Genomic DNA, 24,049 nt, shown 5'->3' with positions numbered 1-24,049 from the left:
GCCTGTAGTCCCAGCTACTCAGGAGGCTGAGGCAGGAGAATGGCGTGAACCCAGGAGGCGGAGTTTGCAGTGAGCTGAGATCATGCCACTGCACTTTAGCCTAGGCGACAGAGTGAGACTCTGTCTCAAAAAAAAAAAAAAAAAGAATGGAAACAGGGCCAGGCGCGGTGGCTCACGCCTGTAATCCCAGCACTTTGGGAGGCCAAGGCGGGCAGATCACTTGATGTCAGTTCGAGACCAGCCTGGTCAACATGGCGAAACCCCATCTCTACTATAGCTGGGCATGGTGGCGCATGCCTGTAATCCCAGCTACTCGGGAGGCTAGGGTAGGAGAATTGCTTGAACCCGGGAGGCAGAGGTTGCAGTGAGACAAGATTGCACCACTGTACTCCAGCCTGGGCGACAGGGCGAGATTCTGTCTCAAAAAGAAACAACAACATGGAGTTTCCCAGCATCCAGTCTGGCCCTGCCTCAGACCAGTTCTTCACACAGCTTGCATGGGGTATAAATATGATGATGTTCCTCCCCTTTATAAAGCTGTTTAATGTGTCCCCGGCCTGTAGAAGCATCCCCCAAACTTCCACGGCCACAGAACCATTTCAAATTGATAGAACACCAGCTAGCACTCACAGTATCTACTGAATTGAATCTATATTCTTAGATTAGAGCAAAGAGAAGGAAAAAATGGCCGCAGTAACTGATGCCAAAAGAAAAAAATTATACTCTAATAAAAAAGCAAATTAGCAAAATTAAGTCATTCTCATTTTCCTAAGAACAAACTTTCACATATTCTGTAATTAAAACACAAGACATGTTACAGACTAGTAATCAAATGAAAATAACAAATCAGGCCAGTTAGTATATCTGAATCATAGAATAATATGCAGATCTCAAGTCAAACATGTTCCTGATGCCCCAGGATGTTGGTTTTTTTTTTTTTTTTTCCCCTTTGAGACAAGGTCTCATTCTGTTGCCCAGGCTGGAGTGCAGTGGTGCAATCATGGCCTTGACTGGATGTGGGGCCATTGCATCAATATTGTTTAAAAGCTCCCAAGGCTGAAAACCACTGCTATCGGGGAAGGAAAAAATTGAGTGGAGGCTACAAGGGTAGAAGCCAGTTTTCTCTGAATATACCTTGTTTTACAGATTTGGCTTTGCAATCACAAATATTTTAAACAATTATAAAATTAAATTAGAAAAAGCAATCCCTAAAGCATAAAGCAAAATTACTGTATACTGAATTGGAAAGAGAATCACACAAAGGATTATTTTAAGTGACTTTTTTTTTTTTTTCCCCATACAGACGAGGTCTCACCATGTTGTCCAGGCTGGTCTTGAACTCCTGGGCTCAAAGCAATCCGACCACCTCAGCTTCCTGAAGTGCTGGGATTACAGGTGTAAGCCACCGTGCCTGACCCTTCAAGCGACTTTAACTGGAAATCCTAATAAGGTATATTCTAAAGATAAGAACTCAAGAAAATCTGCAGTTTTTTCAGAAATCATACTTGGGACTGGTGTCTGAAGGGGGTCGGGAGGGGGTGCTGTCTTATGGGCTGAGCCCTCAACCTGTGAGATCTGTTGCTGTCTCCAGGAAGACAGTCAGAAATAAATGTGAGAATACCCAGCTGGTGTCTGCTGAGTGGTGTGTGGAGGAAAAACTTATTTGGTCACAGAAGTCTTCTATGTTGATGACTGTTGTGGTACTGTGAGAGGAGAAGAAAAACATGGTTGGAGAGTTTTTTCTAACCACAAGTCTAAAACCAAAAATGTAACAAGACTTGAACATCTTCCAGCCTGGGCAAATAGGGAGACTCCATCTCTACCAAAAAAAAACTTTTTTAATTAGCTGGGTATGGTGGCGCACATCTGTGGTCCCAGCTACTGGGGAGGCCGAGGTGGGAGGACTGCTTGAACCTGTGAGGTCAGGGCTGCTGCGAGCCGTGATAACACCACTGCAGTCCAGCTTGGGCAACAGAGAAATATCGTGTCTCTTAAAAAAAAAAAAAAAAAAAAAAAGATAGAAAAAAAATCTTCTACCAGAAATCAAGGACACTATGAAAGTCCACTAAGACCATAGCAAAAGGAAATCAGGAGGAAATCTGAAGAGGTTACCACTACAAAATGACAGGATAATATGAACATCAAGTAAGAACAAGGACCGGAGCTGGGTATGGTGGCTCACGCCTGTAATCCCAGCACTTTGGGAAGCTAAGGCAGGTGTATCACTCGAGCTCAGGAGTTCAAGACCAGCCTGGCCAACATGCAGTAACCATGTCTCTATCAAAAATACAAAAATTAGCCAGGGGTGGTGGCAGGTGCCTATAATCCCAGCTACTCTGAGGTTGAGGCAGGAGAATCACTTGAACCTGGGAGGAGGAGATTGCAGTGAGCTGAGATCGCACCATGATTGCACTCCAGCCTGGACGACAAGAGCAGAACTCCACCTAAAAATATATATACAAAAATTAGCTGGGCATGGTGGCATATGCCTATAATCCCAGCTACTCAGGGCAATTGCTTGAGCCCAGGAGGCAGAGGTTGCAGTGAGGTGAGTTTATGTCACTGCACTCCAGCCTGGGTAATGGAGCAAGACTGTCTCAAAAAAAAAAAAAAAAAAGGCAGGGTAAGGGTTGAAAAAATTACCTATCCAGGTACCATGTTCACTACTTGGGTGATAAGATCATTCATATCCCAAACCTCAGGTGATATGAAATTTACACCTGTAACAAACCTGTACATTCCAAAATCGAAAGAAAGAAAAAGAAAGAAAGAAAGAAAGAAAGAAAAGAAAAGAAAAGAAAGACAAGAAAAGAAAAGAAAGAAAAGAAAAGAAAGAAAGAAAACCCTGCACATGTACCTCCTGAACCTAAAATAAAAGTTGAAAAAGAATGGCTATGAGGACAAGCATAATGGCTCACACCCATGTAATCCCAACACTCTGGCAGGGCAAGGCGGGAGGATCACTTGAGGTCAGGAGTTTGAAACCAGCCTGGCCAACATGGGAAACCCTGTCTCTACTAAAAATACAAAAATTAGCCAGGCGTCATGGCGCATACCTGTAATCCCAGCTACCTGGGAGACTGACGTAGGAGAATCACTTGAACCCAGGAGGCGGAGGTTGCAGTGAGCCGAGATCGCACCACTGCACTCCAGCTTGGGTGACAGAGTGAGATTCTGTCTCAAAAAAGAAAAAGGAAAAAAAGGCAATGAACTCAAACATATAAAATATGGTTAAATTCTTGAATTTATACTGATTATTTCTTTTTTTTTTTTTTGAGACGGAGTTTCAACTCGTTGCCCAGGCTGGAGTGCAATGGCGCACACAACCTCTGCCCCCCAGGTTCAAGCGATTCTCCTGCCTTAGCCTACCGAGTAGCTGGGATTACAGGCATACACTGCCACATCCAACTAATTTTTGTACTTTTAGTAGAGATGGGGTTTCTCCATGTTGGTCAGTCTGGTCTCAAACTCCCAACCTTAGGAATCTGCCCGCCTTGTACTCCCAAAGTGGTGGGATTAGAGGCATGAGGCCACCACGCCAGACCTGATTTTCTTTTTCTAAGAAACAGTCTTGCTATGTTGCTCAGGCTGAAGGGCAGTGGCGATTCACAGGCACAATCCACATGTCTACTGCATCACACTAAAAACTCCTAAGGAGTAAGGATGGAGACTTTCCTGCTACCTTTTGTCGAGTATAGACCGTGGCAAGCATGGACATTAAACATAAATTATTAGCTGGGCATGGTGGCATGCGCCTGTAATCCCAGCTACCTGGGAAGCTGAGGCACAAGAATTGCTTAAACCTGGGAGGCAAAGGTTTCAGTGAGCCAAGATTGCGCCACTGCGCTCCAGCCTGGACAAGAGAGAAATTCTGTCTCAAAAGAAAAAAATTAAATTCAATTAAAAAATAGACTGAAAGAATGATTTCCTATTACCCAAGCTGGAAAGGACCAAAGGTCACATCCCCCTTCTGGTATACATCTTGTCATCAAATTACATCTGGCCCCTAATTTCAGTAGAATTATATATAATAAGAATATAAAACTATTCTGTCACTAACTGGTATACTTGCATACAATTCTGATGCTAACTCTAGGTGGTTAGCATCAGACTTTAGAAGTTAAAAGGCAAGATGCCCAACAAGACTGCCCTTACTTCAGATGGTAGTTGTACTTTGGGGATCCCAGGACACCTGTACTTCTAATCAACTCATTACAAATTCAGGGATTCCGGCAGGGCACAGTGACTCCCAGCACTCAGAGGCTAAGGCAGCACAATCACTGGACCCCAGGAGTTTGAGACCAGCCTGGGCAACATAGAGAGGCCCCCATCTCTAGGAATAATTTTAAAAATTAGCCAGGTGTAGTGCCACGCACCTCTGGTTCTAGCTACTAGGGAGGCTGAGGTAGAAGGATTGCCTGAGCCCGGCAGGTCAAGGCTGCAGTGAGGTATGATCGCACCACCGCACTCCAGCCTGGGTGACAGAGCAAGACCCTTGTCTCAAAAAAATTCCGGGGTTCCCATGACCCCTCTGGTTCAACATTCACTAGAACTCACAGAACTCAGAAAAGCACTGTATTTATAATTACAGTTTTATTATAAAGGATACAAATTTGGGCCAGTGAAATGAAGAGATATACAGCAAGGTCTGTAAGGGTCCTGAACACAAACTTCTGTCCCCTTTCCCCGTGGAATCACCCTTCCAGCCCATCAATGAATTTACCTACCAGGATGATCCACCAATTTTGTGTTCAGAGTTTTTACTGGCGTTTCATATAGACATGATTGAATCATTGGCCACATAACTCAACTCAACCTCCTGCCCCCTTTTTCTCCCCAGAGATTAGACTGCCTCAAAACATCTGCTCTCTAATCACATGGTTGGTCTTTCTGGTGACAAGTCTCCATCCTGAATCATCTCTATATTAACATAAACTCAGGTATGATCCAAAAGGCTCATGAATAACAAAGAAAGATATTTCTAACACTTGGAAAATTCCAAAGGTTTTAGACACACAATGCCAGGGACCCCAGGAAAAAGGCTAGTCACATTCTTTTTTTTTTTTTTTTTTGAGACGGAGTCTCGCTCTGTCGCCCAGGCTGGAGTGCAGTGGCCGGATCTTGGCTCACTGCAAGCTCCGCCTCCCGGGTTAACGCTATTCTCCTGCCTCAGCCTCCCCAGTAGCTGGGACTACAGGCACCCGCCACCTCGCCCGGCTAGGTTTTTGTATTTTTTAGTAGAGATGGGGTTTCACCGGGTTAGCCAGGATGGTCTCGATCTCCTGACCTCGTGATCCGCCCGTCTCGGCCTCCCAAAGTGCTGGGATTACAGGCTTGAGCCACCGCGCCCGGCCCACATTCTTTATTACACATCAAAAAACAAACTTAAAACTCTCTACTCTAGGTGAATAGGGTTGTAAATTAAAAAAAAAAAAAAAAGTAACTAAATTAAAAAAAACCTCTCTAGTCAACTTACAAAAATAAAGATTAACATAGAAAAAGATATGCAAGGCCACTGATGCCCACTCATTTAAGGGGCACTAAACTCCACTCTGAAGTAAGAGCAGTCTTGTTGAAAATTGTTAGGATTTCAGATACCATTCATCTACTAAGCATTTTTTAAATTTGGTGTGCATTAAAGTTAACCACATCCAGAATTATCTGATGATGATGGCTACAAAAAAGCCCTGGAGTACCACCAACAACATAGGGCTTCTTTTTGTTTGGGCTAAGAAACCAACCCACTAGTTGAGCATTGGATGCTTGGTCTAGAAATGCCAAGACAAATCACCTGCCCTATTAAAAATCATGGAGTCACCAAAGTTCCAATAATCTTCCCCAAAAAAGAACATGACAATTTTTACCACTGAGTTTGATTAAAAAAAAAAAAAAAAGAACAGAATAAGAAAGAACATAAGTATGTCTGCTGACAGCATGAAGTAAACTCTTTGAATTATAATTTTACTTTTAAAATATTGGATGCCTCGAAAAAACAAAAGCACACGTATCCCTTCATTCTGAGAAATTCATTAGGCAATTACATCATTCTGCAAACATCACAGAGTGTACTTACACAAACCTAGATGGTACAGCCTACAACACACCCAGAATATATGGTAAAGCCCATTACTCCTAGGCTATTTGTATATCTAAACATAGAAAATGTATGGTAAAAATATGGTATAAAAGTAATTTCACACTTGTGCATGGCACTTGCAGGACTGGAAGCTATTTTGGGTGAAGTCAACGAGTGGTAAGTGAATGTGAAGGTCTAGGACATCACTGTACACTAACTTGGACTTTATAAACACTGTATCCTTAGACTACACAATCTATAAAAAATGTTTTTTCTTCAATTATAACCTTAGCTTACTATAACTTTTACTTTATAAACCTTCAATTTTTTTTTTTTTTTTAAGACAGAGTCTTACTCTGTCGCCCAGGCTGGAGTGCAATCATGGTGCGATCTCGGCTCACTACAACCTCCACCTCCCAGGTTCAAGTGATTCTCCTCCCTCAGCCTCCCGAGTAGCTGGGATTACAGATCCCCGCCACCACGCCTGGTTAATTTTTGTATCTTTAACAAAGACAGGGTTTCAACACGTTGGTCAGGCTGGTCTCAAACTCCTGACCTCAGGCGATCCACCTGCCTCTGCCTCCTAAAGTGCTGGGATTACAGGTGTGAGCCACTGTACCTGGCCCAACTTTAAATTTTTTTCTAACTTTTTTCTTTCTTTCTTTTTTTAAATAAATTAAGTCTCCCTATGTTGCCCAGGCTAGACTGCAGCAGCTACAAACAGGTAAGATCATGGTCCACAACAGCCTCAAACCCCTGGCTCAAGCAGTTCTCTTGCTTCAGCCTCAGAGTAGCTGGGACTACAGACACTCAGCTCTTCTTTTTGACTTTCTGACTCTCTTGTGATAACATTTACCTTAATACACAAAGGCACTGTACAGGTATACAAAAATATTTTGTTGGATGGGAACAGTGGCCCACACTTGTAATCCAAGAACTTTAGGAGGCCGAGGCAGAAGAATTGCTTGAGCCCGAAAGTTCAAGACCAGCCAAGGCAACGTGGTGACACTCCATCTCCACAAAAAAATAGAAAAAAACTAGCCAAGTGTGGTGGCCAGCGCTTGTGGTCCTAGCTACTCCAGGCTGAGGTGGGAGGATCTTGCTTTAACCCAAAAAGCTGAGTTGCAGTGAGCTGTGATGGCACCTGGGCAACAGAGTGAGACCTTGTCTCCAAAAAAAAAAAAGAAAGAAAAATTTATTTACATTCTTATCCTTTAAGCCTTTTTTTCTTTTTTTAAAACCGGGTGCAGTGGTTCATGCCTATAATCCCAGCACTTTGTTTTCTTCTTGTTTTTTGTTTTGAGACAGAGCCTTGCTCTGTCGCCCAGGCCAGAGTACAGTAGCGCAATCTCAGCTCACTGAAACCTCTGCTTCCCAGGTTCAAGCAATTCTCCTGCTTCAGCCTCCCGAGTAGCTGGGACTACAGGCACATATCACCATACCCGGCTAATTTTTTGAATTTTTGGTAGAGATGGGGTTTCACCATGTTGGCCAAGCTGGTCTCAAACTCCTGACCACAAATGATCCACCCACCTTGGCCTTCCAAAGTGCTGGGATTATAGGTGTGAGCCATTGCACCCAGTTCAAGTGAGGCAGGCGGATCACTTGAGCCCAAGAGTTTGAAACCAGCCTGGGCAACACAGCAAAATCTCCTATTAAAACAGAAATAAATGAAAATGAAGGCTGGGTGCAGTGGTTCACGCCTGTAATCCCAGCACTTTGGGAGGTCCAGGTGGGCAGACCGCCTGAGGTCAGGAGTTCAAGGCCAGCCTGGCCAACATGGCAAAACCCCGTCTCTACTAAAAATACAAAAAGTAGTTGTGCATGGTGGCACGAACCTATACTCCCAGCTACTTAGGAGGCTGGGGCAGGAGAATAGCTTGAACCTGGGAGGTAGATGTTGCAGTGAGCCGAGATCGTGCCACTGCACTCCAGCCTGGGCAACAGAGCAAGACTCCATCTCAAAAATAAATTAAAAAAATATATATATATATATACACACACACACACACACACACACATATATTAAACTTTTTTGTTAAAAATTAAGACACAAACCGGGCACGGTGGCTCACATCTGTAATCCCAACATTTTGGAAAGTTGAGGCAAGTGGATCACCTGAGGTCAGGAGTTCGAAACCAGCCTGGCTAACATGGAGAAACCCCGTCTCTACTAAAAATACAAAGAACAAATTAGTCGGGCATGATGGCACACACCTGTAATCCCAACTACTCAAGAGGCTGAAGCAAGGGAATCACTCGAACCTGCAAGGTGGAGGGTGCAGTGAGCCAAGATCGCGCTATTGCACTCCAGCCTGGGTGACAAGAGTGAAGCTCCATCTCAAAAAATAAATAAATAAATAAATAAAAATTTAAAAAGCTAAGACACAAACGTATGCATTAGACTAGTCCTACATAGAATCAGGACCGCCTAGACCTACGTAGGGTCTGGATTATCAATATCACTGTCTTCCACCTCTACATCTTGTACCACTGGAAGGTCTTTAGGGGCAAAAACACACATGGAGCTGTGAGCTGTCGTCTCCTCTAATTACAATGCATTCTTCTGGAATACCATTTGAAGGATCTGCCTGAGGCTGTTTTACAATTAACTTTTTTTAATAAGTAGAAGGTATACACTCAAATAATTATTAAAAGTACAGTATAACTAAATACATAAACCAATAACATAGTTATTATCATTAGCAAGATCATGTCCTACAGCAGTCTCCAACCTTTTTGGCACCAGGGACTGGTTTCATGGAAGACAATTTTTCCATGAAAATGAGAGAAAGGTTGGGGGATGGTTTCAGGATGATTCAAGTGCATTACATTTATTGTGCATTTCTATTATTATTACATTGTAATATACAATGAAATAATTATACAACTCACCATAATGTAGAATCAGTTGGAGCCGTGAGCTTGTTTTCCTTCAACTAGACAGTCCCATCTGGGAGTGATGGAACATAGTGACAGATCAGGCATTTGGTTCTCATAAGGAGCGCACCACCAATCCCTGGCATGTGCAGTTCACAACAGGGTTCGCGTTCCTATGAGAATCTAATGCACCACTGATCTGACAGGAGATGGAGCTCAGGCAGTAATGCAAGCAAGGGGAGTAGCTATAAATACAGATGAAGCTTCACTTGCTTGCCTGCTGCTCACCTCCTGCTGTGCGGCCCAGTTCCTAGCAGACCACGGACCAATACTGGCCCAGGGGGTGGGGACCTGGGATGTACTATACATAATTATATGTACTATACTTTTATACAACTGACAGCAGGGTAGGTTTGTTTACACCAGCATCACCACAAACATGTAATGTGTTGTAACACAACATCATAATGTCACTAAGAGATAGGAATTTTTTAGCTCTATTATACTCCTGGGGATTACCATTTTATAATGTAATCCCTCATTAATCAAAACATCATTATGCAGTGCAAGACTGTATAACATTTCAAACTGAACAATAACTCTCTAGCCACTGGTTTATCCAAAAATTTGGTTTTTTTTTTTTTTTTTAGAGACAGAGTCTTGCTCTTATCCAGGCTAGAGTGCAATAGCATGATCATGGCTCACTGTAGCATTGACTTCCTGGGCTCAAGTTATCTTCCCACCTCAGCCTCTCTAGTAGCTACAACAACAGGCGTGCATCACCACACCTGGCTATTATATTTTTTGTAGAGATGGGGTCTTGCTATGTTGCCCAGGCTGGTCCTGGGCTCCTGGCCTCAAGCAATCCTCCCACCTCAGCCTCCAAAAAATATTTTTTCTTTTTTTTTTTTTTGAGACAGAGTCTCGCTCTGTCGCCCAGGCTGGAGTGCAGTGGCCGGATCTCAGCTCACTGCAAGCTCTGCCTCCCGGGTTTACGCCATTCTCCTGCCTCAGCCTCCCGAGTAGATGGGACTACAGGCGCCTGCCACCTCGCCCGGCTGTTTTTTTTTTTTTTGTATTTTTTTAGTAGAGACGAGGTTTCACCGTGTTAGCCAGGATGGTCTTGATCTCCTGACCTGGTGATCCGCCCGTCTCGGCCTCCCAAAGTGCTGGGATTACAGGCTTGAGCCACCGCGCCCGGCCTATTTTTTCTTTTTTTTTGAGACAGAGTCTCACTGTGTTGCGCAGGCTGGAGTGCAGTGGCTCAATCTTGGCTCACTGCAACCTCTGCCTCCCAGGTTCAAGAAATTCTCATGCCTCAGCCTCCCAAGTACCTGGGATAACAAGTGTGCACCACCACACCTGGCTAATTTTTGCATTTTTAGTAGAGACAGGGTTTCACCATACTGGCCAGGCTGGTCTCGAACTCCTGAACTCTTGTGATCCACCTGTCTTGGTCTCCCAAAGTGCTGGGATTACAGGTGTGAGCCTTACCACACCTGGCCTCCAAAAAATCTTTATCCAAATTTCTACATCGTTAGTAACTGTCTTCGCACACAGTATCTTGTGATCATCACATCTTAAAACTGTTGACAAATTAGGCCAGGTACAGTGGCTCACGCCTGTAATTCCAGCACTTTGGGAGGCCGAGGCAGGTAGATCACCTAAGGTCAGGAGTTCGAGACCACCCTAGCCAATACGGTGAAATTTTCTAGTAAAAATACAAAAACTAGCCAGGTGTGGTGGCAAGCGCCTATAATCCCAGTTACTCAGGATGCTGAGGCAGAAGAATCGCTTGAACCCGGGAGGCGGAGGTTGCAGTGAGCTGAGATTGTGCCACTGCACTCCAGCCTGGGCAACAAGAGTGAAACTCTATCTCAAAAAAAAAAAAAAAACAAAACAAAAAACTGCTGACAAATTTTCAGGCAGCTATCTGGGCTTGGACCGAGAAAAAAGCCATTTGTTTTCAGATCTAAAATTCATTAAATGGCACCTCAAGTGCAAAATAAATAAGCTAAAAGTTTTAGTTACCAGCCTCTGAACATGCATATTTTTTCTTTTAATTCCAAAGAAACATGTACTAAATTTTACTCCAAATAGGAAAAATTACACAAGAAAAACTTAGTGAATATATAATATACAAGAACAGTCCTAGCAAGACACACGCTTTAAGAGACACAAAACAGCTGTCCCAACACCTATAATGATTCCTAAAAGTACATCATCTAAAATTATTACAAAACAAAATTTTTTTTTTTAAGCTGCTCCTTGAGGATCAGGGCTAATTCATAGGCAGTGCACCAAGAGCTACTATAAAAAGATCCTTGGCCGGGCGTGGTGGCTCAAGCCTGTAATCCCAGCACTTTGGGAGGCCGAGACGGGCAGATCTCGAGGTCAGGAGATCGAGACCATCCCGGCTAACCCGGTGAAACCTCGTCTCTACTAAAAAATACAAAAAACTAGCTGGGCGAGGTGGCAGGCACCTGTAGTCCCAGCTACTCAGGAGGTTGAGGCAGGAGAATGGCGTGAACCCAGAAGGCGGAGCTTGCAGTGAGCCGAGATCCGGCCACTGCACTCTAGCCTGGGCGACAGAGCGAGACTCCGTCTCAAAAAAAAAAAAAAAAAAAAGATCCTTAATGAGCAAAATATATCCCCTATTCGAGACCAATCCCACCAACATGGCGAAACCCCACCTCTACTAAAAAAAAATGGCCAAGTGTGGCCGGTTGTGGTGGCTCATGCCTCTAATCTCAGCACTTTGGGAGGCCAAGGCGGGCAGATCACGAGGTCGGCATATGAGTGTGGTAGTTCATATGCATAGAGGCTGAGGCAGGAGAATTACTGAACCCCAGAGGTGGAGGCTGCAGTGAGCCAATCGTGTCACTGCACTGCAGCCTGAGTGACAGAGCAAGACTCAGTCTCAAAAAAAAAAAAAAAAAAAAAAATCCAGGGACCCAAAATAGCCAAAACAATTCTAATAAAGAATGAACTTGGAAAATTCATACTTCCTGATTCCAAACCCACTACAGAGTTATCTACAGTAATCAAGACAATATGGTATTAGAATGTGGTCAGACATATACATCAATAGAATAGAACTGAGTCTAGAAAGAGACACATTTACAGTCAATCCATTTTCTTTTTTTTCCCCCATGTTACTGAGTCCATGCATAACAATCAATTTTCAACAAGAGTACCAAGACAATTAAGTGAGAAAAGAACAGTCTTTTCAACAAACAGTGCTGGAACAACTGGATATTTACATGCAAAAGAATAAAGTACTCGGCCAGGCACAGTGGCTCATGCTTGTAATCCCTGCACTCTGGGAGGCCAAGGTGGGTGGATCACGAGGTCAGGAGTTCAAGACCAGCCTGACCAACATAGTGAAACCCCGTCTCTACCAAAAATACAAAAAATTAGCTGGGTGTGGTGGCAGGTGCCTATAATCCCAGCTACTCGGGACACTGAGGCAGGAGAATCACCTGAACTCAGGAGGCAGAGGCTGCAGTGAGCCAAGATTGTGCCATTGCGCACTCCAGCCTGGGCGACAGTGTGAGACACCATCTCAAAAAAAAAAAAAAAGGCCAGGCGCGGTGGCTGGTGGCTCAAGGCTGTAATCCCAGCACTTTGGGAGGCCGAGACGGGCGGATCACGAAGTCAGGAGATCGAGACCATCCTGGCTAACACGATGAAACCCCGTCTCTACTAAAAAAATACAAAAAACTAGCCAGGTGAGGTGGCGGGCGCCTGTAGTCCCAGCTACTGGGGAGGCTGAGGCAGGAGAATGGCGTAAACCCAGGAGGCGGAGCCTGAGGTGAGCTGAGATCTGGCCACTGCACTCCAGTCCGGGCGACAGAGCGAGCCTCCATCTCAAAAAAAAAAAAAAAAAATAAAGATAGTATTTTATATATATATATATATATATAAAACTCAAAATGTACCAAAGACTTAAGTGTAAAAGATAAAACTATAAACTTCTAGAAGAAAATACAGGGGTAAATTTTCATAACCTTGGATTTGGCAATGGTTTCTTAAATACGACACCTCAAGCACAAACAAGAAAAGAAAAACAACACATCGGATTTCATCAGAATTAAAAACATTTGTGCTTCAAAGGACATCAAAAAAGCGAAAAGACTGGACACAGTGGCTCATGCCTATAATCCCAGCACTTTGGGAGGCCAAGGCAGAAGGATCACTTGAGGCCAGGAGTTTATCAGCCCTGGCAACATAGTGAGACCCAATCTCTACCAAAAAAAATGTGTATGTGTGTGTGTGTGTATGTTTCGTTAGCCAGAGGCCAGGCATGGTGGCTCACATCTGTAATCCCAGCACTTTCAGAGACGAGGCAGGCAGATCACCTGAGGTCAGGAGTTCAAGACCAGCCTGGGCAACATGGTGAAACCCCATCTCTACAAAATATACAAAAATTAGCCAGGCTATTACAGGTTTATGCCTATAGTCCCAGCTACTTGGAAGGCTAAGGTGAGAGGATTGCTTGAGCCTGCAAGGGTGAGGCTGCAGTGAGCTGTGATTGTACCACTATACTCCAGCCAGGGTGACAGAGATCCTATCTCAAAAATAATAGTAATAAAAATAAAAATTAGCCAGCTATGAAAAAAAAAAATTAGCCAGGTACGGTGGCGCATGAGCCCAGGAGCCCAGGTATGGTGGCATGAGCCCAGGAGTTCAAGGCTGTAGTAACCTATGATGGTGCTAATACACTCTGACCTGGGCAACAGAGTGACACCCTATCTTAAAAAATAAAAAGAAGAAATGCAAATGACAAATACATGGAAAGATGCCCACTCAACATCATTAGAGAAATGCAAATCAAAACCACAATGAGGTACCACTCTACACCCACTAGTTTGGCTATAATAATTTTAGAAGACAGATACGTTCAGACAAGGATGTAGAGGAATTAGAACCCTCAAAACACTGCTGGTTGGAATGTTACATGGTTCAGCCACTTTGGAAAACCGGCTGGCAATTCCTCAAAAGGTTAAATAGAGCTACCATATGGCCCAGCAATTCTACTCCTATGAGAAATGAAAAGAGGTCCACACAGAACGTGTACACACAAATATTTGTAGCAGCATTATTCACAATAGTCAAAGAGTGGGAACAATCTATATGTCCATCAACATATGAATGGATAAATGGTATATCCAGAAATGAATGGTATTTCCAGACAACAGAATAGTATTTAGCAATAAAAAGAAACGAAGTTTATTTAGAACAAGTGGAAAAAGGGGGAAAAAAAAAAAAACACAGAAGTACTGATACATGCTTACAACATGGATGAACCTTGAGAACATTATGCTAAGTGCCAGCAGCAAAAGACCACATATTGGCCGGGCATGGTGGCTCATGCCTGTAATCCCAGCACTTTGGGAGGCCAAGGTAGGCAAGGTCTGGAGATCTCACAAGATCAGGAGATCAAGACCATCCTGGCTAACACAGTGAAACCCCATCTCTACTAAAAATACAAAAAATTAGCTGGGCATGGTGGTGGGTGCCTGTAGTCCCAACTACTCAGGAGGCTGAGGCAGGAGAATGGCATGAACCCAGGAGGTGGAGCTTACAGTGAGCCGAGATCGTGCCACTGCACTCCAGCCTGGGCAACAGAGCAAGACTCCGCTCGAACAACAACAAAAACACATATTATTTGATTCCATTTATATGAAATATCCAGGATAGGCAAATGGTAGAGACAAAAGTAGATTAGAGGTTGCCTAGGGATAAGGAGAATGAGGGTGTTGGTGAGGTGATGACTAAAGTGTATGGGTGCCGGGAAGAGGCTCACACCTGTAATCCCAGCACTTTGGGAGCCATAGAGGACAGATCACCTGAGGCTGGGAGTTCGAGACCAGCCTGACCAACATGGTGAAACCCCGTCTACTAAAAATACAAAATTTAGCTGGGCACAGTGGCACATGCCTGTAATCCCAGCTACTCAGGAGACTGAGGCACAAGAATTGCTTGAACCCAAGAGGCAGAGGTTGTAGTGAGCTGAGATCTCACCACTGCACTCCAGCCTGGGCAACGGAGAGAGACTCCATCTTAAAAAAAAAAAAAAAGAAAAGAAAAGAGAAGAAAACAAAAAAAAACAAAAAACAAAAAACAGTGTATGGGACTTTTTTTGGAGTGACAAAAAATGTTCTAAAAATTGTTATGGGGCCAGGTGCGATGGCTCATGTCTGTAATCCCAGCACTTTGGGAGGCTGAGGCAGGCGGATTATAAGGTCAGGAGATCAAGACCATCCTGCCCAACACGGTGAAACCCTGTCTCTACTAAAAAAAAAAACATACAAAAAATTAGCCGGGCGAGGTAGCGGGCGCCTGTAGTCCCAGCTACTCGGGAGGCTGAGGCAGGAGGATGGTGTGAACCCAGGAGGCAGAGCTTGCAGTGAGCGGAGATCACGCCATTGCACTCCAGCCTGGGTAACAAAGCAAGATTCCATCTCGAAAAAAAAAAAAAATGGTTATGGTTGGCCAAGTGCAGTGGCTCATGCCTGTAATCCCAACACTTTGGGATGCCGAGGCAGACTGATCACCTGAGGTCAGGAGTTTAAGACCAGCCTGGCCAACATGGTGAAACTCCATCTCTACTAAAAATACAAAAATTAGGTGGGCATGGTGGCACGTGCCTGTAATCCTGGTTACTTGGGAGGGTGAGGCAGGAGAATGGCTTCGACCCGGGAGGCAGAGGTTGCAGTGAGCTGAGATCGCATGATTGTATTCCAGCCTGGACAACAAGAGGAAAATTCCGTCTCAAAAAAAAAAATAAATTATGATGATGGCTGTGTACAGATATGAAAAACCAATTATACACTAAATAGTTGATTTGTATGTGAAGTATATCTCCATAAAGCTGTTACCAAAAAAAAAAAAAAAAATGCTGAGAGACCCGCAAGTATAAATGCTTTATGGTAATTACAGAAATGAAACAATTCTGAATGTCGATTTATTGTTTATATGCAACTAGAGTAACTTATTAATAAGTTTATACTCTTCAAGTATTTCTCAACATTAAATACTCATTATAACACTTTATACTTTGAAGTTATGTCCTGTTTGATACTAAAGCTGTTATTAAAATAACAGCTAGTAAGTTTTTTGACTCTTTCCAATAGGATACAATTTTATAAACTGACTTGGTGGTTAGTCACAAGGACCTCACTAAGCAAAGCTTCCCTGCTATATACAGTTATAACATTACATATGATACTTCTTGTTCTTTCCTTTTTTTATTGGCTCTGGTGTTGAAACATATCATTTCTTTTTTTTTTTTTTTGAGACGGAGTCTCACTGTGTCACCTGGGCTAGAGTGCAGTGGCCGGATCTCAGCTCACTGCAAGCTCCGCTGCCTCCCGGGTTCACGCCATTCTCTCGCCTCAGCCTCCCAAGTAGCTGGGACTACAGGCGCCCGCCACCTCGCCCGGCTAGTTTTTTTTGTATTTTTTAGTAGAGACGGAGTTTCACCATGTTAGCCAGGATGGTCTCGATCCCCTGACCTTGTGATCCGCCCGTCTCGGCCTCCCAAAGTGCTGGGATTACAGGCTTGAGCCACCGCGCCTGGCCTAACATATCCTATTTCTAATTTAAGTAGTGTAGACTTATTCTAATGCCATTGGGTATACAATTCATTTTTTCTACCTTTTTAAATCATGGTAAGATATACATAACATAAAATGTGCCATTTCACCATTTTAAGTGTACAATTCAGTGTCATTAAGTACATACATTGTGCAACCATCACCATTATCCAACTTCAGAACTTTTTCATCATCCCAAACTGAAACTCTGCATCTATTAAACAGTAACACCCTATTACACCTTCCCCCAAGTCCCTGGTTAGCTCTCTTCTACTTTCCATCCCTGTGAATTTAGCTATTATAGTTACCTTCTGTAAGTGGAATAATACAATATTTGTCTGGCTCATTTCATTTAGGATAATATTTTTTTTTTTTTTTTTGAGACGGAGTCTCGCTCTGTCGCCCTGGCTGGAGTGCAGTGGCCGCATCTCACCTCACTGCAAGCTCCGCCTCCCAGGTTTACGCCATTCTCCTGCCTCAGCCTCCCGAGTAGCTGGGACTACAGGCGCCCGCCACCTCGCCCGGCTAGCTTTTTTTTGTAGTTTTTAGTAGAGACGGGGTTTCACCGTGTTAGCCAGGATGGTCTCGAACTCCTGACCTTGTGATCCGCCCGTCTCGGCCTCCCAAAGTGCTGGGATTACAGGCTTGAGCCACCGCGCCCGGCAGGATAATATTTTCAATGCTGTAGCATGAATAAGAATTTCATTCCTTCTTAAGGATGGTCAGGTATGGTGGCTCACGCTTGTAATCCCAGCACTTTGGAAAGCTGAGGCAGGACAGACAGATCACCTGAGGTCGGGAGTCTGAGACCAGCCTGGCTAACATGGTGAAACCCCGTCTCTACTAAAAATACAAAAACTAGCTGGGCATGATGGCACACGCCTGTAATCCCAGCTACTCCGGAGGCTGAGGCAAGGGAACTGCTTGAACCCAGGAGGTGGAGGTTGCGTGAGCAGGATCGCGCCACTGCACTCCAGCCTGGAAGACGAAGCAACACTCCATCTTATGTATATATATATACCATATTTTGTTTATCCATTCATTTATTGATGGATACCTAGTTTGTTTTCACCTTTTTTTTTTAAGACAGAGTTTCACTCTTGTTGCCCATGCTGGAGTGCAATGGTGCGATCTTGGCTCACTGAAACTTCCACCTCCTGGGTTCAAACGATTCTCCTGCCTCAGCCTCCCGAGTAGCTGGGATTACAGGCACCCGCCACTACACCCAGCTAATTTTTTTTTTTGTATTTAGTAGAGATGGGGTTTTACCAGGTAGGACAGGCTGGTCTCAAACTTCTGACCTTAGGTGATCCGCCTTCCTCAGCCCCGCAAAGTGCTGGGATTACTGGCGTGTGCCATGTTTTCACCTTTTGACTACTGTAAATAATGCTGCAATGAGCACTGGAGTATAATTATCTGTTTAACTCCCTGCTTAAAATTATTTTGGGGCCAGGCGCGGTGGCTCACGCCTGTTATCCCAGCACATTGGGAGGCCAAGACAGGTGGATCACGAGGTTGGGAGATCAAGACCACCCTGTGGTCTAACACAGTGAAACCCCGCTCTACTGAAAATACAAAAATTAGCCGGGCGCGGTGGCGGGCGCCTGTAGTCCCAGCTACTCAGGAGGCTGAGGCAGGAGAATGGCGTGAATCCGGGAGGCGGAGCTTGCAGTGAGTGGAGATCGCATCACTGCACTCCAGCCTGGGCGACACAGCGAGACTCCGTCTCAAAAAAAAAAAAAAATTATTTTGGGTAGGCCGGACATGGTGGCTCACCTGTAATCCCAGCACTTTGGGAGGCCAAGGCGAGCAGATCACAAGGTCAGGAGTTTTTGAGACCAGCCTGGCCAATACGGTGAAACACTGTCTCTACTAAAAATACAAAAAATTACCCAAGTGTGGTGGCGCATGCCTGTAATCCGAGCTACTCAGAAGGCTGAGGTGGGAGAACTGCTTGAACCAGGAGGCAGAGGTTGCAGTGAACCGAGATCCCGCCACTGCACTCCAGCCGGGGCGAAAAAAAAAACTTTTTCTCAAAAAAAAAAAAAAAAAAGGTATTTTGGTTATATACTAGGAGTGAAATTGCTCTACCTATAATAATTTTATCTTTAACTACTTTTTGAGGAACCACCAAATTGTTTTCCACAGCAGCTGGACCATTTTACACTCCCATGAGAAATGCACAAGGGTTCCAACTTCTCCACATCTTGACTATTTTCTGTTTTTAATATCAGCCATCCTAACAGGTATGAAGTATCTCATTGTATGCAATGTGTTTTTCGTCTATTATTTGTAAACAGAAATCCACCTTGTAGTAATTTCTATAATTATGTAGTGCAGCCACTTAAGACACCAAAAATACTTAAATACCAATAAAAGAGTAGAAAGATTTTAGGTCAACTCAATTTTGAAAAAGATATCAAAGATGACAAAGAATGAAGATATAATACAAAAACTTGTAAACTTTTACTTATCTGAGGCTAATTTCTAAAATCCTAAAGTGTTGTATAAATAAAAATTGTCTCAAAGCAGATTACTGCTTTGTGATTTACAGAGATAATAGTGAAACAAACCTGAAACAAAGCTTTTAAAAACACATTTCTCCCTGGTAGATTGTTGTCACTGTCCTCATTTTAAAGATAAGAAAATCTGAGATCAAACGTGTTTGACAACTTGTCCAAGACCACAAAGCAAACCTGTGGCAGAGTTTAGAAAATAATTTCTAATTTCCCAGAAACCCATGATGTAATGTGCAATAAATCAAGGGAAACCCAGAAGAGCCCTTGTTACTCTTTTAGCATGAATACACTTAGGGAGATTGTCCAGTGCACTGAAGCTTGTAACCTCCCACAGCAATGACTGTTAATTAACTCCTTGCCAGCCGTGACTTGAATACTGGGCCAGACCAGATACAACTCAGACTAGTTGTGTGTGTGTCTGATCTAATAACACTAAGATTCTAACTTGGCCTCTCAAATGGTTTTGTTCAATTTTAGTCGTTCAAAAGTAGGCTAACTCTACTGTTAAATTGACAAAAGCGTATGTTGAAGCAACCAAGGAAATTGTAATTGCTTCTTAACACTCTTGCTTAGATCAGATGTAGAAAGTGTTATTTTGGCCAGGAGCAGTAGCTCATGCCTGTAATCTCAGCACTTTGGGAGGCCAAGGCAGGAGGATTACTTGAGGCCAAGAGTTCAAGACCAGCCTGGGCAACACAGGGAGACCCCGTCTCTATAAAACACTTAAAATTAGTCAGGCATGGTGGCACACCAGGTAATCCCAGCTACTTGAGAGGCCCAGGTGGGAGGATACCTTGAGCTTGGGAGGTCAGGGTTGCAGTGAGCCCTGATTGTGCCACTACACCCCAGCCTGGGTGACAGAGCGAGATCCTGACTTTAAAAAAAAAAAGGTGTGATGATCTTGGATCACCAAATCTGTGAGGGAGGGACAGTCTCTAACTTGTTTTCTGCTCTGTCCTTATTGCATACTCTTGGAGAAGGTTTACTGACTATTACTAAATGATAAATCTCGACACAGCAAGCAGAGCCAGTGAAGCTGCTCTCCTGATCTCAGTCTCTGCTGGGATCCTTTCCTTTAAAGCTACAACCCACCCACTAAACAAGAAGATAACTATTGGGTTTTTCCTTTTTCTTTTTTTTTGAGACGGAGTTGGCTCTGCCGCCCAGGATGGAGTACAGTGGCATGATCTTGGCTCACTGCAACCTCCGCCTCCCAGTTTCAAGCGATTTTCCCCACCTCAGCCTCCCAAGTAGGTGGGACTACAGGCACCCACCACAACACCCGGCTAATTTTTTTATTTTTAGTAGAGACAGGGTTTCGCCATGTTGGCCAGACTGGTCTCGAACTCCTGACCTCAGGTGATCCACCCGCTTCGGCCTCCCAAAGTGCTGGGATTACAGGCGTGACCCACCACGCCCTGCTGTGTTTTTCCTTTTTAAAAATGACATAGGGTGTCTATTTTGCCCAGGCTGGTCTCGAACTCTTGGACTCACACGATATTTCCTCCTCAGCCTCCAGAGTAGTTGGGACTATAAGGGCCCACTGCCACAGCCGGCAAGATACTTACTTACTCTCACCAAATTTGATTCAATCGTTTTGGCCAAATTTTTAAAAATAGGACTATTCCGAGGTACCATGTTTGAAGAAATATAAACTCAAGCAAGCAGAGATGAAATGACCTGAGAGATTTGCTTTAATACACTTCGGCGAAAAAAAAAGGGTATGGATGAAACTTTGTGACAAATACAACTGTTAAATGTAGGTGATGATACACAGGGATTCATCTCACCTTTCCTCTTCTGTCTATGCTTAAAAGTTTTCACAGTAACTTTTCAAAAAAAAATTATTATTTCCAAACAAACTTACTGTCCTATCAATTAAACACGAGTCACTGGATGTGAACGCTCTTGTCTTCGGAGCCAAATCTGGTGAAGGATCTCAAGCAAAGGTGAGGGATCCTCTCTCTGGCAGGGCGCAAGTTTCCTTCAAGGCTGAATCTGACAAATCACTCGGTGCGCTCCAGGGCTCGCAGGACCGCGGAGCTCAATTTGGAAGTGGCGCACGCGGGCTCACGGCGTGTCTCAGGGAAACGCTAGAAACGCGGCTACAAGAGCTCCCAATCCCAGCCCGCGGTCGGCTTGGCCCCGGCGCGACACCCGGCTCCCTGCCACCCCTTGAAACCTCCTGCACCACTCCCCAGGGCCCCGCCCACAGCCTACCTTCCAAGTCCTCGTCCTCCTCCGACTCGCTGTCCCCTTTGGCGTCGGCGACACGGTACGGGCCGGGTTCTGGCGTGGGGAGGCCCGGGCTCTGACGTGGGGTGGCGGCGGGCAGGACTGAGGCTGGGGCGCGGGCCTCGCGCAGGCGGGTAAAGTAGTCCACAGCGAATTCGACGAGGTCAGGCGGCTGCTGTCGCAGCACCTCCACCGTGTAGCCCTGCAGCAGCTCCGTGAGCCCCGGAGGGATCTGGATGTGGCTCATGCCGGCGGCGGCCGAGGGGATAGACGGGTTGGGCCGCCGGCGGCCACTGTCTCCGCGCTCACTCACGCCGGCCTTTCGCTCCGCGCCCGCGAGGTCTCTTCCCGCGCGGCCCCGGCTCGGCCTTCCTCACGTCGCGCCGCTCTTTGGCCGGCTCTGCGATTCCAGGCCGCGCAACCCTACGCTACCACGGCCGGCCTGGCACCGCCGCCGCTGTCACTGGGCAGCCGCCGCCGCCGCGGGGACCGACGGGCAGGCGAGCTGGACCGGCGGGGCAGGCGTCCTGGTTGTGACGCACGCGGCCGCGGGCGTGCGCGTCCCCGCGTAGCATCGGCCCTCAGTGCGCTTGCGCCACTAGGTGACACGCCCCTCAGGCTGTCGGGGGGTCGAGACAGTGGAGGGTTCCTGATGCCGTTTTATGGCGGGAATCCAGGGAATTAGGTAATGAATGGTCTACCCATGAAGGGGACCGATTAGTGCCTCTCGCCTGGTCCTGAAGACCTTTACATTTTACACATTCTACACTGGGCCCTAGGCCAACACTGCTTGATGAAGTTGAGCAGACCACAGGCATTGTTATCCTTTGCCCCTGGGAAGAGGCCAGACTATTTCCCAAATTGCCCTCCTCCTACCAAACTGGCAGGGTTTTGAAAAAGGTGGAGACCTTCCTGGGATGTCCAGGCCACAGCCTACGTGCTAACCAAAGGCCCACGGGGCATAGGGCAGAGTCCCCCCTCTCCTTTCCAGGCCCAGCCAGGAAGAGAGTAGCTGTAGGTTTGGGAACCTGAAGGGCATTTGGGATGCTTAAACACCACCAGGTAATTACCCAGTATTAATTAAAATCCTTCCTAGCACCTCCCACAGGTGCTAGCCATAGGCTTGGCACACACCCAGGAGCTCAATGCTACTGGGAGCTGAGCAGCTGGGAGCAAGGAGCACCTCATCCCCGCTGATGAAGAGGCCAGCCCAGGCTCTAGGCTAAGCAGGCCTGTGATTATAAACAGCAGTGTCTCCCTGGACAAGTTTCTTGACCCCTGAGAAGAATCTTGGATCATCAACTTTGTGAGGGGAGAAGCAGTCTCCAACTTTTTTCCTGCTCAGTCCTTATTGCATACTCTTGGAGAAGGTCTACTGACTAAATGGTAAATCTTGACACAGCAAGCAGAGTCAATGAAACTGCTCTCCTGACCTCATAGTCTCAGCTGGGACCCCTTGCTTTAAAGCTATGCTTCTGCTCTCAGAATATGAAGACCTCACTAAGGACAGGCAAAATGGAGCTGGAGGGGTAGTTTCCCTCACCTCTTCTCTGCTCTTGGGTAGACTGACCCAAGTCTTCCAGGGATCAGCCTTGACAGCAATATCCAGAAAACCTAGGTGTGACTTCCATGGTACCACCACACCTGGGGATCTGCCCCTCTTCAAGCAATTCAATAGCCAACCCTTTGGAAAGGCAAATTCACAACTCCGTTCCCTAGTTTGCCCATATTGTCAGGTGATATATATATAATTTTTTTATTTTTTATTTTTTTAAGACAAGAGTCTTGCTCTGTCGCCCAGGCTGGAGTGCAATGGCATAATCTCGGCTCACTGCAACCTGTGCCTCCCGAGTTCAAGCAACTCTCGTGCCTCAGCCTCCCGAGTAGCTGGGATTACAGGTTCATGCCACCACGCCGGGCTAATTTTTGTATTTTTAGTAGAGATGGGGTTTCACCATGTTGGCCAGGCTGGTCTTGAACTCCTGACTTCGTGATCTACCTGCCTCAGCCTCCCAAAGTCCTGGGATTACAGGCATGAGCCACCAGGCCTGGCTGGTTTTATATGTTTTCAAGGCAGACTGGCACCTGTACAGTTAAGACTTAGACCTCGATTACAAAATAGAGGAGAGAGGCCAGGCGCGGTGGCTTACGGTTGTAATCCCAGCACTTTGAGAGGCCAAGGTGGGCAGAACATGAGGTCGGGAGTTCAAGACCAGCCTGGCCAACATGGTGAAAACCCATCTCTACTAAAAATACAAAATTAACTGGTTGTGGTGGCAGGCGCCTGTAATCCCAGTTACTCAGGAGGCTAAAGCAGGAGAATTGCTGGAACCTGGGAGGCAGAGGCTGCAGTGAGCCAAGATCTTGCCACTGCACACCAGCCTGAGTGACAGAGTGAGACTCCATTTCAAAAAAACAAAACAAAACTCTCTCCAGGAGTGGCCTGGAGAGAAAGGCCACTCCAGGGCTGACGACAGTTGAGTATGGGTGGGTTTTCCAAGTGGTTCCAAGGAATCCCTACTGGCCTCTGCCTGAAGCAGGCCAGTCAGCCTGACTTGTTCTCAGATGCCCCATGGCTCAGCAAACACCCATCCAGCAGAGCATTCAAAGGCATCCTGGAGGAATGAGGGCCACTGTTGTGCCAGACCCCCCTCCTTTTTTTTTTTTTTTTGAGAGGAGGCTGTCTTTCCCCTGTCGCCCAGGCTGAAGTGCAATGGCGCAATCTCTGCTCACTGCAA

The 24,049-nt window shown here is 45.4% G+C and overlaps 1 protein-coding gene across 2 annotated transcripts in view; it reads right to left on the bottom strand.

Annotated features, from left to right (window-relative positions):
- The window catches only part of PRKAR2A (protein kinase cAMP-dependent type II regulatory subunit alpha), a 90,922-nt gene extending 69,046 nt beyond the window's left edge, over window positions 1–21,876 (bottom strand). For both annotated transcript variants that reach the window (XM_023231461.2, XM_023231460.1), the window contains exon 1: window positions 21,297–21,876. In XM_023231461.2, the coding sequence (XP_023087229.1) occupies window positions 21,297–21,558 (262 nt within the window). In that variant the 5' untranslated portion in view covers window positions 21,559–21,876. The remainder of the gene's footprint in view (window positions 1–21,296) is intronic.
- Between the last annotated feature and the right edge of the window lie 2,173 nt (window positions 21,877–24,049).

Source organism: Piliocolobus tephrosceles, chromosome 2, assembly GCF_002776525.5.
Source record: "Piliocolobus tephrosceles isolate RC106 chromosome 2, ASM277652v3, whole genome shotgun sequence".
In the NCBI taxonomy this organism is placed as follows: Eukaryota; Metazoa; Chordata; class Mammalia; order Primates; family Cercopithecidae; genus Piliocolobus; species Piliocolobus tephrosceles.
The sequence above is the reverse complement of the archived record's forward strand: the minus strand, read 5'-3'. Positions and strand labels throughout refer to the sequence as shown.